Raw genomic sequence first — 16,103 nt, forward strand, 5'->3', positions numbered from 1 at the left:
GTTAGACAAAAGTGTAATGTATGAAGGTTGGAGTGATAGGATGTGTAACATAAAAGCCAGAACACTACTTCCTGCTTTAAAGCTCTCTTGGTTTCCACTGATTGGTTACCAGTGATTTGTTACCAGGCAGCAACCAATCAGTGACTTGAGGGGGGGCACATGGGTCAGAACTGTTTTCTTTTGAATCTGAGCTGCAAGCTAAGGAACAATTGCAAACTCACTGAACAGTAACAGTATATCCCACATGGCCCCACTTAAAGTTGCTGACTAACTCAGAGTTAGAGAGCTGCAAAACAGAAAGTTGGGTTCTGTTCTCTTATATATCCAGTCACTCCAGCCTTTATACGTTACATTTTTGACTCTAACTATATCAGAAACATTTTTTATTTTGAACAGCGTATTTTCTCGTTTTTTATTTTTACACTGAATTGTTCCTTTAATTATATCTTAGTTGGGATCATGTACAAGTTACAGTTTTATTATTACAGTGAAAAAAGAAATCATTTTGGAAATATTGGATTATTTGATTATAATGGAGTCTATGGGAGACAGCCTATACAGCCTATCCACTTTCTGAATAACGGGTTTCCGGATAACGGATTCCATACCTGTAATTTATTGCTATAAAAATTTACTATAGCGGTAACAGAATATATCTTTTGATGTCACTATCATTATAATAATCTGATAATGAAATGTCCAAATACTGCTATTGGTGCATTGTCTGTATATAAAAAAAAATTATGTAACAGTGACTTACATCATCAAGTTCTTTTCTGGAGGAAGTGCAATGTGAGAATGGATTAGAGCTGCAATCATCATCATCTTTCTTCTCCATATAAGTCACTTTTGATGCAAGTGGCTTGATCACCCCAGGTTTGGTCTGGACAAGCACAGAAAAACAATACTACACATTAAAATAGGTGTAACATCATTGCTCTAGCAGAGATTAGGAAGTTATAAGGAAACAGTCAGTTATTAATGGACTTCACCTTCTGAAAGACACAATGTACAAATGGAATATTTGAAATAAAGATCACTGCAACTAATGTTTAGATCATACCCATAAATACTAGTACAAGAGGCATGGTGATAATTCATTCTGAACTCAATTTTCAGGAGTTAAAGGGATACTATCATGGGAAAACATGTTTTATTTAAAATGCCTCAGTTAATAGTGCTGCACTGAAATCAGTTTTTCAAAAGAGCAAACTTTTTCTTTATATCTAAGTTTGAAATCTGACATGGGACTAGACATACTGACAGATTCCTAGGTGCCCCAGTCATCTCACTTGTGCTCTGATAAACGTCAGTCACTCTTTACTGCTGCACTGCAAGTTGGGGTGATATCACCCACCTCCCTCCCCCCCCAGCTGCACATCAGCAGAACAATGGGAAGGTAACCAGATATCAGCTCCCTGGTAGATAGAAGAACTGGACTTGCTGTGAGTTTTTTTTTTGAAGACGTTTCACCAGTCATCAAACTGACTATCTCAGCAAGTCCAGTTGATTTGACTTATTTCTACAGATATACCATGACTTGGATGAATGAGAATCTTCACAAACCACAGCACTCAATGGTAAAAAGCCATGTCCCACTGCAATTCAGTTATACTCCGTAGAAGAAACAGTAGCCTGTCAGAAAGCAGTTCCATAGTGCAGCACTGGCTCTTTCTGAAAGCACATGGCCAGGCAAAATGACCCGAGATGGCTGCCTACACACCAATATTAAAATATATATATAATATATTATACAATATATAAAATATAAAATGTAAGGGCAAAAGTGTGAGCCCCCGCAATTCACAAACACTATTCCCAACATTACTTGTGAAGATATATGCTGCTCTATACTTACAGCTTGGGCCAGAATGCGGTTCAACTGTGCTTTGTTGAATAATGTGTACATGGGGCATTGAATTAAAGCAGCGAGGAGGGTTCATTTGGGCCCATACATAGTAAACCGTACACTGTGTTTCCAGAGTTACAAGTATCACTGATCTGCTTTAATTTACATATTGATTCCACTTGCAGGTGACAAAACCCTGATGCTGATTTGGGTGACAAATGCTATTAAAGGAAATGTTTTGATCCTCAAATAAGCATTTTCATCAAAGACCCCATAAGTATTACCTACTCAGTGCACAGTCAGGGCATTTCCTGATTAGATGCCAACCATAGAAAGGTTTTTCACTGGCCAGGGCCAATGGAGATACTGATCTTTTTTTTGGTGATCCTTGTAGAGTTACTTGAGTGCCTGGATGCCCCTATTTCCTGCCATTGGTTTATCCACACCCTAAACTAAGGGTCTGGGGCCGGTGCATGCAGACCACGTGATCTACCTGGTGAGTGCGCTAGAAAAGGAGTCCTATGTCCCTATCCATTGTTTCATAACCAACTTAATGTCCCTGGTGGCATTAAACAGGGGTTTTTGCTAAAACTCTAGGCAGATGTGCAAGAGCATTAGGGGACACAAGAATGCAGCACACTTTTGCCCTGGGTCTGTCATCTGCATCTCAAAAAAGTTGGTATGCGGTGCAGAGCGCTGCATCAAAAGACTCAGGCCAGACCTATCCTTGCCCCTTGCCATAGAATAGGTGGTAAGTACAGGGCCCTGTTGTAGTCTGCACTAAGGGGACAGGTAGAGAGGTGAGAGGGAATGGAGTCAAATGGAAATGGAGTCAAATGACCTTCAGTAATTCCTTAAGACTTATAAACTGCAAGAAATTGACTGTGTCATTTCTATGCACTTTGCCTCCTCTTTTCCAGTGCATTAAATTAATTCTATTTTCCAGTGCACCTAAATGATATTTTTAAATTATGTTTAGGTATCCTACTAGGAAGTGCAATGGATCTTTATGGAATATTTATATTTCCTTAAATTTGCAATTACTAGTTCAGTCATCAAAGATTATTATAACTTTTGATATGCTAACACTCTGCTTACTATCTACAAGATATTATTTACATTTCACTTAATATCTAAACAGTATCATTAGAGCAAATGTACCTTCGTTGGAAGGAAGAAAGAAAGAATTATGCACTCACTTGTTGACAGTCAATCACTGCATTCTTCCGTGACTGAAGGGAAGCCTGTATAAAAAAAAAGGAACAGCATGAGCACGTAAGGGTATGCCACTTCTATTTTTACTGTTGTTTATTTTAGAACATACAACAGTCTGGGGTATGACGTTCCATCTTGCAAGAGAAGTGTTGTCCTAGATATCAGTATACAAACAGGTACCCCTAACTAGGCAACAAGCACTTAAATAAATAAATGATCTTTAAATAGTTGCCATGCCAGCTATGCTTAAACACTTCATATGTAAATACATTTGCAATTCAAGTGTACAGCAACTTTAAATATAAATGAATTTTTTGCATGTAAAGAGTCATGGTTTTTCACCCACTCACATCTAGCAGGATGTCGTACTATGACCCAACTTCACCCACCCTAAATAAAGTTTTTTGGGGGGTGGAATTAGGCAGAAAATCTCTGGTTAATAATCTAGTAGGATCTAATGCTTAGCGGCTCAGTCACAGAACTCTGAAATACCACCCAAGAGATGTTCCACAGGTCAAATGTTATACATGTTGAGAGACTAAATTCACCCCTGAGATTACTATCAGTGTAGATGAATCCAAGGATTTTCATTCTGGAGAACAGTTTCACTACATTTACTCTCTGAATTGCATAAAATGCATAGATCACTTTTCTTAAGTTTAAACCGTATTGATTACTATATCTTTACATATACACATATGTGAATATATACCAAACTGTCCATCATAACTGTACTTGAGACCTCTATTTGGAGCCTTTTGTAAGGCCATACATGAACAGAGTACCAAGTTTTCCATTCAAAAACCTGTCAGTGATTGTAAGCCTGAGAAATCAGGTATGATTTTGATATAAACGGACAGGTTATATTTAACAAAAAAATGAAGAGCAAAAAAAGCAAAATAGATTTTCCATTTTACTGAGTGTCAGGTCATACTTTATACCTTTAAATATTGATTGGACAGCAGTAAATATTGCGCATAATAAATATCTTGTGGTAGGGGTTGCATGTAGGAAAGGTATCCCCCCGCAATTTTGTTGAAGAGAGATGAATGATATGAATCTTAGAGGCAGGCTTGAGCCTTGCTTGAGCCTATTACAATTTTCCATTTTTCTGAAACATCTGTAGATTTATGGCACATTGAGACACAGGAAAGTAATTAAATCTAATTATTTTTGTCAGTCAAATTGTAAATGTTAAAAAAAAACTACAGGTAAGCAACATCTTTGACTATAAAAATAATTTTCACAGTAAGCAAATCTTCCTGTTCACTGGTCTCAGAAGGAAGAGCGGAATAAGGCAAGCTTGAAATTAGCATTTATTCTAACAAGTATATGACAGAAAAAGGGCTTTAATTTTCTTGTTAAACTTTGCATTTCTTCCTTCTCCCACATTTTCATGTAATGTTGTTCTACAGAGAATTCCATTCCTCTTCATTGCCTATATTTTTTACTGTCATCCCACCTAAGACTTTCTGGACCATAATACCCCTCTCACAATTCTTTTAAACTCACTTGTATAGTTATAATTTCTTTGTGTGTGTTACTTCTTGTATGGACAGAGCTATACACTTATATCATGCCATTAATAGAATGGGCAAGGAAAATGTTTTAATAATAGAAAATAAATAACTATATACAATAAAGTTCAGGACAATATGTTAAGAGACATATGAAGAGGCAGGATTGTAGCAAGGGCACTCTGAGTGGATCATCTGCTTTCCTCAGCCTACGCAGGTGAAGGAAAGTGGATCCACTATCATCTGTTCCTATATACAGCCCCATTGACAGGCACAGTGTCAGCATGTATGAAGCTACACTGAATGGACTTTGGTATAGAAATGCAAATGTTTTTGTGCTAAAATCTGCTCAGTGTACCTTCACTAAGGCAATACCATACCTGTTAATGGGGCTACAGCAAGCAGTAAATCACAGTGGATCCACTTTCCTCCACCTGCATACAAAATGCCGGCTGAGAAAAGTGGATGATCTGCTCAGTGTGCCCTTAACCTTAGAGGTTGCACTTTAAGTGGATCATAGGGATGAATATTTCTGCGGTTGAGGCATTTGTATATGTGAGACTGAATCAGATGTTATGCCACTGCTCTGAAATCTATATTTGAGAGACTGAGGGAGGTTCTGGCTGGGAATGTAAAGATACAAAAGTAGACTAATCTTTTGGACCATTGTCATAAAAAGCCAAATAATACCCACAGACAACATGCTGAGTCAACTGGTTAATTACCACGCTATCAGTAGTATTAGTAAGTGGAGAGAAGGGCCAGGTTTTTAATTTTTGTGTTAATTTAAGATAGCTTTGATAGATCCAAGTAGATAACTAGGGGGCAGTTAGACATTTAAATTTCAGAGAACAGTAAGGGGGTGAATAAATATATTTAAGTATAGAACATTCCACTACACCCCCAAATATAATAGCAGATAGATGCAACCACATTAAAATACAGCACATAGACAGGAGTGCACAAATGCTGCACTAAAGCATTTAACAAGGAATATTATTTGAGCAGAAGGTCCATTTTAATTAGGTGGTTGTAAGTATTTTCTAGGACCCAAGAGGACATTCCTTTTTGCCCAAATAAAAGTTTCTATTTCAGGTCTAGGCAACATGGAAAACTTTATTTTAATTTTTCATGACCGCACAGAGGAGTCAGATCAGAGCTGGTTCTATTATCGTATTTCTTAGGAGACTCAATGTCACAAAGTCTGTGCCAAATACGATGTGACATTAATCAACAACAGACATAGGAGTGTTTATGAGGGCGGGATCCAAATTTATAGTTTATAGCTATGGAAAGCACTGCAGCTACAAGTTTCCAAATATTTTTGCCAGGTTTATTCTAGCTACTAGAATACTCCTTAGAGATGAATGAAACAGTGTAAATAAACCTTGCTTTTGTCCTTAAAAACCAAATTGTAAGATTTATTTTACTGACCCAATCTGATTTTCATCCTGAAATCAATCTGAATTTTATAATGAAAATTGACGGGAATACTTTGCATATAACATTGACCCTACGACTTTCTTTGTACTGAGTAAAGGGTAGTTTGGTAACTAGGCTTAGTGCCCCTTGGATTCACAATGGATTTTTTCATTTCCTGGACTTTGTTGATTGGGTTCTACAGATAACCTAAATATACCAGGAAGTTGGATTTTAATATGAAGCATTTCCCAAACACTCCCATATAATCCTTCACTCCTTCCTACCAAAATTTAAATTGCCACATATCAGGTATGGATACTAGACAATTACTGTTGCATCTCCTGAGTATGAGTTTGTTAATGATTAGAAAATTGATATTATGACATTTTCATAAAGGACAAGGAAACCCTTTCTCCCAATCGTTCAATATTTTATAAAGCCCCTCTTGCTGGACCTGAATGCTAGTTTACTTTTAACAGATACTGTTCTTTCCCTGCATTTCCCTATGCAAAGTCTATTATATACAGCTACGAGATGTTATCAAGATGGCTAATGTAATTTCCCTGCATATCCGCCCACCTGCAAATCACTGTGTGCTGCTTAAGAATTAGTAAAAATCTCGCTCCTGATAATAAGCAATGCGCATGCGTCGCTTCCCCACACAAGCTGCTGCGCAGGTCTGATCACAGGACTGATGGATTGTGGGATTTTTATATGTACTCACCCACTATTTTAAAAAGTGTGCTGCTTGCACAGCTAAATGGTTGCAAATAGAGGAGCCTTTGGAGCACTGCAGAAGCGACTGGAGATATGTCAGTCCAATAAGTTAAAATGTTTAATACACTTTCCTTGTCATTTAAGTATATTAAATGGCCTAGCAGTACAAGGTACTGGGTTTTTTTATTACAGAGAAAAGGGAAGTCATTTTTAAAAATTTGGATTATTTCATTATAATGGAGTCTATAGGAGACAGTCTTCGTAATTCTGAGTTTCTGCATAATGGGTTTCCAGATAGCGGATCCCATAACTGTTTAGTAGACTGATCAGATCTAGTTTCTAATTTGTTAAGATCAGAAACATAGCTGGTGCAATTTACCTCCTACGTTTATAAATCAGTTCCAGATTTCTTTATTTTTTATTAAGTAGCAGATGGTTTGTTTGTCTAGTTACTTTCAAATTTTAGTATTAGGAGTGCATATTTGAATATGTTATTAGAAAAGTTTGTACCGTTCCGTAATAGGAACACAGAAACAACACCTTATACATACAGCACACTGGGGAACATTAATAGAATAATCATTTTTTCTTTTGCTGTTTTTCTGCTGCTTATTACCTTTTCCTTGTAATATCCTTATAGAACCTTATTGTTCAGTAAACAGTTACATATTCTAATTACCTAGGCTTATGAAAGGATTCCAAAAGTATATTTATAATTCATAACTGTTAACTGTTACTGGTATCATCCATTATTCAAAATATTTGTGTTATTTGTCCAGCCATATACTTACACAGCAAATGTATTCCTGTTGCAATGTCGTAATGTATGCAACTATTTGATATATAGAGACAAACTAGTACCCGATTTGATCATTTATAATGTTCACCTTTGCATTGCTAAACTGAAACTGGAACATTTTACTATTTCAAATGACAGTGGTCATCAGCAAATTCAAGTTCATTTTTTGGGTTTCCGTTACTTCATTGCAATTTCTCAGAATATGTAAGGGTTTTTTTTGTGCTCCACACATCCAGGTGCTCACAAAATCTTAATAGTAATAATAACTTTAATAAACCTAAAGTTCTCCTTTTATTTCTAAATTTTTTAAACTAACTTGAGTAATTTTGGGTTATTGCCATATATTCCCCAATTTACATTTTCAAGTTCATCACAGATGAGAACAATATGTGTTTTCTGTTCTTGTGAGTGAGAAGATCTTCCTTGGTTGCAAAAAGTGGACTTTAATAGATAACTACACTGCATGAGGCCCACATAAAGAAAAACTTCGAAGGGGTCTTGAGTGTACTGCAACCCCTACCAGGACCCCTGGTGCCCAGCAGGGGTGCGCAGGACATTGATCGACCGTGACCTGCCAGGACCAGAGAGGAGGGGATGTGGAAGAGTCTGAAAGGGCCCCGCCATCGTTTCTTTTCATGTACAGAGAGAGTAGCAAATAATTGATTATCTCTCTGGATTTCCCCTGTGTTGCTCCGCACCCCTCCTGAGCAAATAAACATTGTGATTCCCCTTGTTTCCCTTCTGATTCCCCTTAAATGGTGTCTCTGGTTCCCTTGCCTTTCCTAATAGCAAAGCTCATGCCTGGATAACACAATAGCAAGAGGGTAACCTTCCGATATGTTCTCTCCTTGCTTGAAGAAAGCGTGTCTTATCTTCTCTGAGGTGTTGGATAAAGCAAGGCTTTATCACACCGGTCAGCTTGGAGCTGAAATAGTACAAAAGTGCCTTTCTGCGGAGGCACTGTAATAGGTGAGAAAATTTGTAAACAAAAGTTTTTTTATTGATTAAAAAATACAACTGTCCTTAATGTAAAATTACACTTGGATTTGGCCTCTCCTTCCTCGTCCTATCACTTCCCACCTGTTCTGTGCCAAAATATTCTCTATTCTCAGCTTCTGCCCTATCCTTTGCCTTATCACTTTCTACATCTAATTTCACTTCCCTACTATACTATTCTCCTGAATACTTCATAGACTTGATTTAATCATAATAAAGTTTGGGTGGGATCATGTCAGGCTGGCCCAACTGGATACCCTGAGAAATCACGGTGGACCGCAGGGTCCTGTCCACTGAGTTTGTGATGGGTGACATTGCCAGGTAGGTGGTTACAGTCAGTGGCAGTGGGTGGCATTATAGCTTTTTCCAGCTTTAAAATGGGGGTCACTTACCGCATCTAAAAAACAAATGCTCTGTAAGGCTACAAATGTATTATTATTGCTACTTTTTATTACTCCTCTTTCTATTCAGGCCTCTCCTATTCATATTCCAGTCATTTATTCAAATCAGTACATGGTTACTAGGGTAATGTGGGCCCTAGCAACCAGATTGCTGAAATTTCAAACTGGAGAGCTGCTGAATAAAAAGCTAAATAACTCAAAAACCACAAATGCAAATTGTCTCAGAATATTACTCTCTTCAGTAGTATTATAACCATTTCATAGGCTTGGGATACTTGTTCTTGTGCTGTACGGTAGACAGCCCACTATTTTTATAAAGGTAGATCTCCTGATGGGAGCCAGCCCAGGTGTTGAGAGTAGATCCCAGGGTAACAAATTCTGGGTACCCCTGCTCTAAAGTTATGCCACTGGATACGAGGAATTGATATGCAAGTTGTAGCTGAGAATAGAACACACTCTGAGCAACAGACAAAGGTTCAACCTCTTAATATACTACAATAATGGTCTGTGGTGAGTTAAAGAAAAACCTTAATTTTCTTTAATAAGGGATAACTTACAAAATATGAATCCCTACTAAAAACAAAAAAACCCTCATCCATGCTGAAGAAGCTCACAGTTTATTTCTACCTGTCTATATGCCATTGGATTTTTAAGGTTTACCAGTGATTGTAAAATGTTGCATATTATTTCATCCATAAAATGTTCATGTTTAAAATTATTTGGGAAAATGTGAAGAGGAGAACCACTTATAAGTGTAACGACTTTCAACAGTGTAACTGTTATAATAACTGTTATAATAAAGTAACTCAATATTTTATACAAATATCATTTACTGTAGAGGTTTAGAAAACCTACATATTTTGTTTCTCTTCCCGCAGATCCCGATGAAGACTTTGGCATCTAGAACACAAAAGTTAAACATTGTCAATACTGTGTGTTAACAAGATCCTGTCAGAGATACTGTATTTCTCACTCAGAATATGAGTTTATTGTTTGCCAAGTGTAGAAAACACTGGAAAAGAAAATTATTCTTGCCTACCTTTAGTGCAGTATATACTAGTTGAACATTACGGACTCCCATAATAAATGCATAATTTTCTTTTCCCTTTGAACACTTTCCACCCCAGGCAATGATGCACTGTGCTCCTGGATTAACAGAGCAGCATCAGAAGGGGCAGACCAGCCCTGTCCTTACCTCTTGTCATAGGCCATTTGTCCCAGCATCCTCTCCCTAACTTGCACGTCGGAATGATGTGCAAGTTGGGGAGAATGATAGGGAGCAAGAGGGACAACATCAACATGTCTTTCTCTCCCACCCCTGAAGAATACAGTGCTAATTTAAATTTTCTTAATTATTATTTTTCCTCTGTAATAATAATAAAGTTCCTTATATATAAATCAGCTGTATGAATCCATATTAGTGGCAAAACAACCCTACTGTGTTTATTTAATGTTTTCATCTTATTTATATATTTTTTTATAACATGATCAGGTTAACATAGCATGAATGCATGTTACAGTGATAACATGTAGTCACCCTTTGAAATTAATAACAGAGAGGAAAGATGAAAGATTAGCAAAGAGAGAAAAAAAATAGAGAAGGAGCATGCCATAGTGGAGATTACTCAGATTAGCCATAATTTGGTTTTGGTGGCATTAGCTGTGCAAAGGCCTACTACTTTTTTTAAATAAATTTATCCTAGCAGAGGCTGCTAAGTAGGGGAGGTACAGTATGTCTAGGTAATCTACAATGAAGTACTATTGTCTTCCCAGCATAAAAGAGTAAAATCTTCAGGAGAATTCATTGTTACTTTCCCAGGATTATGTTCTCAAGTAACCAACATTTTTGAAACAGAAAGAGGGGCAAAAAGATTTGAATTGTTTTGACCACGCCCATTGTTGTGATCCCCCCCCCAATTACCATGTTCATTTTACAAAATTAGGCAGGTTATGAAAGTTTGAACACATTTCTGTTGTTTTTCTGTGTTATTACAGTTTTGCTAATGAAGGTGCAAGTCACAGTTTCCCCAAGAGACCTGCTTATCTTAAATTTTTACAAATGTATCTTTGCTTATCTTAAATTGTTACAAAAGTATTGAAGTCCACCTGCCATGTATTCTGGGCTATCTGCCAAAAGTCAATTAAGTTAGAAACTTTGTATCTTTTTCTGGCTGTTCAGTGCAGGCGATCAAAGAGAAAGTCGGGGCGTTTCAGTAACAATCCGGGACTGCGGGTTGAGCTGTCAAAATCGGGGCTGTCCCGTGAAAAACGGGACCGTTGTGAGGCATGAAGTAACCACAGCAGAGTTACCTCTCTGAAGATTTAAGATTTGGCATGAATAGACACTGATCCATAAAGTTCACCACTTCTACCTAAAATGTGATTATATTGGAGCAATTACAGAAAATATGAAAGGACCCCTTTAAACAAGAGTTTACAGTTAGTGCCTATTATTGCACTATTCCCCATGCAGCGATTGCGGCTTATTTATACACTTTATAGCATTGTAGATAAGCCCTTAAAGCATTTTAATAGATCCCTTAACTGTATTAAATATATAATCAGTTTATAGTATTTAAGTCAATTTGCAAGGTTTTTCCATTTTAAGTCTCCAGTTTATATATTCCAAAGCAAACTTTCCATTAGAGGCACAGTAAGGGTCATTTATTTACCCCTGTGGTGCATGTAGAGAACTAGGGGCGCAAGATCAGTAAGAAGAAGGGCTAAATTATGGCCAGAGCCCTCTGTAAGTCCTTAATCTAAATGCCGTGCAAGTTAAGGGGGCGGCGGGTACCCCAATACAGCATCTGTACAGCCTAAAGACCTGCAGCAATTCCTAAAGATCAAAATGCAGTGTGCAAACTAAAAAAAAATGAATGCTGCCTTTACACTTTGCACACTGCATTCTGACCCCTAGTGGTTTTATGTATGGTTTTTTTCAATAATAACATTCATTGCATGATTTATTTTACAAACCTGAGAACTTTGATTGAAACGCTTGGAATCCCATCTTGTTTTGGAAGGCCTTGAAGAGTCACAGTGCTAACAAAATATTACAGAACAAAGGAAAAATATTAGACACAAAAATAGACAAGAACAAGACTGACAATTCTAAACTGCCTTAAAGGGACAGGATTTGACATTTTTGACAACAAATGATGATTGAAAAGGGGTAGCTTTTGAATGAAATGACAGGTCAATAAAAAGAGCACTAAAAAATGTATTTTCTTACACTGCCCTTAAGCAGTTTCATGCATTACCAAAGGAAGAGGGTCATGTAAGACTTCATCAATCACCGCACAAACTTCTTCTGTCTGTTGCCTTAGCAGAGCCGGAGAATAAACCTGAAGGGAAAAACAAATGGATATTTTGCTCTGCAAGTATTTCAGGAGAAGAAAAGTAAAGACTGCATTGTTACCTCCGGACGTGTTTCCGTTGTTTCATCAAACCTAGGAGTTTCTTCACTCATTTCAGGTTCATCAAGCGCCTGAGCAAAACAATTTGATTAACTGAACATTTCCTGTTGGATCAATTGCAATATTTACAGTTGAACACATACATCTGAATAAATTGTAACTTATTTATGAACTGCAACTCTCAGATCAAATCTGCATCAAATATTTGACATCCAGTACTTGCTAAAATCTTTGTTTCAAAGAGTAATAATCAATCCCTACAGAATGACTGTTCCAATAGGATAAAGTTGGTCAGTGCATAATATTGAGCCATGAATTTGCTTTCTGAGGTGTACAGTTTGTGTTTGCCAGCTTTATACATTAACAGATACGTTTGGTCCACAGCCAGAGTTAATCAAGGGATATTGTGCTAGTTTGCTACCCTCAATCAAGCTTATTGTGTCAATTCCAGCAACTCATCATTAAGTATGACTCGACTTCGAATGCCCTTGCTTGAAATGCAAGAAATCTATTTTTCTTGAAACAGGTTTAGTGATATGATATTGTTATATCTAGCATTACTAATAGGATTGTTCAAAATACTGTATTTTTTGTTTCCGTTCTGTTCTAGACAAATAGCAACTAAAGGCATAAATAAACATGGGATGTTCCTTCTTTCTCATATTTTCTCATCTTTAATTATATGGCACAAGCAATTTTATATACAGTTCACATTCACGACAGCCTCTGAGTCAATGATTCTTAAAAACTAAGCTCTCTATCATATTCACACAGCCCACATAAAACCCACATAAGGGTCAATGTCATCCAGGGTATACAGCTGCTATGACATTCACACTCGTTAAAAGGTTAATGCATTTTAAATCATAAACTTTAACTAGAATGCTGTAGAGATACTATTCAGTTAAGTCATATTTAATGGATGACTTTGGCTAAAACTAAAATATGCATGTATCTTTACAACTTTACAAAATGTATACATCTTTTAGTGCATTTTTGTTTTCAATTGATTTTTTTTGCCAGTTTGGGAATCTCTATAAAACAAACAACAAACTAAATTCTAAACCCTAATCCAAGCCATCTTATTAAACCGGTATTTCGTAGTAAAAATGGAGCTAATTTGTTGCTCTACTGAGCTTGTGGAAAAATAAAATCTGAAAATTGAGTTTATTGTTTTGTGAATTTGATGTCTGACGTTAGATATAGATGGTATATGTTATAGATGTAGATAAGACATATCAGTTACGTTTCTTTAGCTACTGTAAGGGATGTAAAGTACTGACTTGCCCTTTTGTTGTGTAGAATAATATATGCCTTAAGGAGGGATGTGTTCATATTGGCCCACTGGTGTCATGGGCATGTCATAGCCTTTAGATGGTAAGGAATCCCATAATTTATCCTCATCTTACTCCATTCTGGGGTGGATGCTGTAGGAAAGCCTGAGATGGGAGACCTCAGTCAAGGAAAAGCCAGGTTTCTAAGGTAAAGAGAATGCCCCATATGAATGAGGGCAATGCTATAGTATCCTCTAGGAATGTGAGATAAACCAGCTACAAAAAGCAGTATTATGCATAGGTAGGGAGTTCAGTGATGCTGAACAAACAATAGAACTGTTATACCACAACATATACCTCCACTGTGTATTGATGAGTAGAACAAAGCTATCTGAGTGATATGCCTTTTTAAGTATTGAAGCTACAGTAGTGTACTAAATTAACTTGTTTTTCTTATGAAAGTGGGTGTGAGGGTGGTAGAACAGCTTGAATTCCCTGTACCTCTATTGTTGTCCAAGATCCAAATTAAAGGAAATCTTTAACCCCAAAATGAATACTTGAACAATTATAATTATAATTATATCAAATTAAGTGGCATATTAAAGAATCTTATCAAACTAGAATATATATTTAAAGGGGTTGTTCACCTTTAAGGTACCTTTTATTATGTTATAGTATGGTCAATTCTAAGCAACTTTTCAATTGGTTTTCATTATTTATTTTATATAGTTTTATAGCTATTTGTCCTTTTCTGCTGACTCTTTGCAGCTTTCAAATGTGCGTTGCTGACCCCCATCTAAAAAGCAAATGCTCTGTAAGGCTACAAATGTATAGTTATTGTTACTTTGTATTACTCTTCTTTCTATTCAGGCCCTCTCCTATTCATATTCCAGTCTCTTATTCAAACCATTGCATGGTTGCTAGGGTAATTTGGACCCTAGCTACCAGATTGCTTAAATGCAAATTGGAGAGCTGCTGAATAAAAAGCTAAATAACTCAAAAAACACAAATAATAAAAAATGAAAAACAATTGCAAATGATCTCAGAATATCACTCTCTATATCATACTAAAAGTTATCTCAAAAGTGAACAACCCCTTTAAGTAATTATTGCCCTTTTACATCTCTTGCCTTGAACCACCATTTTGTGATGGTCTGTGTGCTGCCTCAGAGATCACCTGACCAGAAATACTTCAACTCCAACTGTAACAGGAAGAAATGTGGAAGCAAAATACAGAACTGTCTTTTAATTGGCTCATGTGACCTAAAATGTATGGTTTGTTTAGTTTGTTTGTGTGCACCGTGAATCTTAGGATCCCAGGGGATCCTAATTAAATGGTACATTATTATGAAAATGGTTTATTTACATGAAGCACAGTTTTACATATGAGCTGTTTTATGCAAGATCTTTTTATGGAGACCTACATTGTACAGGGGTTATAGTTTTCCTTTAAGAAAGGGAGTCACAAGTAGCAGTGCTCTGCATTTAGAGTCACAGGATTTAATTTGCCCATTATATTCCAAGGTGCTACACTATTATATACATATTTACTTTAGAAGCAAAGGGAACATCTTACCTTTTGATCCAAAAGCAATTTATTTGTAGGAATCGCAGCAAAAACTTTATAGTTTGGCTTGATCCTATATAACTGAAATATAAAACATCATTATACTTCTTAATAGACAAAGGTATATTTAAGAATTTTTACTAATGCACTAAATACTGTATATGTAAAAGTATAAAATGAAGGGTAGGATTACAGGATTCCCAGAACATGCAAGGATTATGTATTAAAGTTGAGGTATGTCACATTACAGCTTCATCCCTATGACCAGAGGCATATGAGATCCTTGTGCTGTGTGACTCATTGGTAATCAACAAAAAATCATGCAGTAGATTGTATTTGTGCATCTTAATAAGCATGCTTCATATTGGGGATATCTTTCCTATCCTCTGTGCTATTCATTCTGTATAGGTGTAACTCTGTCTTCTGTGCAGGAATGGATGGGAGTGCCTGACCCATGTGAACTATGCAGGAAGAAAGGCCTTCAGAAAAGAGGTACTGAAAAGAGAGGAGTGTTTCAGCAAGATGCTTCAGATCAGTGCATGTGGATGGTAAATAGGGAACCCCAGTGGCTGGAAAGTGCACTCTTTTCAGGGTGTAGAAGGAAATGGAGCCCCTAACTTTAAAAAAACAATAACATATGAAAAATGTAAAGAGGGACAAAAAAAAGTTCTGCCACACAAAGTGGGGCAAAATTCTTTGGCCACATTCATTTTGGGCCCACACCCCCATGCCCATTTTACAAACTTTGGCAGGTTATGGAAAGTTTGAACACATTTCTGGAAGGTGAAATTGCTCTTTAAGCTGCAACTCTCAGTTCCCCCAAGAGATATCTTATTAGTTACAATTGTATCTAAATGCAGGTATAGGGTATTCTGTTCTCTCTGCCAAAAGCCTCCTTATTTAAATATGTTTGAGAAACGTTATACCTTT

The 16,103-nt window shown here is 36.7% G+C and overlaps 1 protein-coding gene across 1 annotated transcript in view; it reads right to left on the reverse strand.

Annotated features, from left to right (window-relative positions):
- mlip.L (muscular LMNA-interacting protein L homeolog) overlaps positions 1-16,103 on the reverse strand; it is a 122,105-nt gene that overhangs the window by 29,037 nt on the left and 76,965 nt on the right. Inside the window, exons 6-12 of the mRNA XM_041563191.1 lie at positions 15,183-15,254; positions 12,335-12,403; positions 12,177-12,260; positions 11,893-11,958; positions 9,772-9,816; positions 3,049-3,093; positions 761-883 (exon numbers count right to left, since the gene is read on the reverse strand). Of these exons, the coding sequence (XP_041419125.1) occupies positions 761-883; positions 3,049-3,093; positions 9,772-9,816; positions 11,893-11,958; positions 12,177-12,260; positions 12,335-12,403; positions 15,183-15,254 (504 nt within the window). The remainder of the gene's footprint in view (positions 1-760; positions 884-3,048; positions 3,094-9,771; positions 9,817-11,892; positions 11,959-12,176; positions 12,261-12,334; positions 12,404-15,182; positions 15,255-16,103) is intronic.

The sequence above is a fragment of the Xenopus laevis genome, chromosome 5L (assembly GCF_017654675.1).
Source record: "Xenopus laevis strain J_2021 chromosome 5L, Xenopus_laevis_v10.1, whole genome shotgun sequence".
NCBI classification, from domain to species: domain Eukaryota; kingdom Metazoa; phylum Chordata; class Amphibia; order Anura; family Pipidae; genus Xenopus; species Xenopus laevis.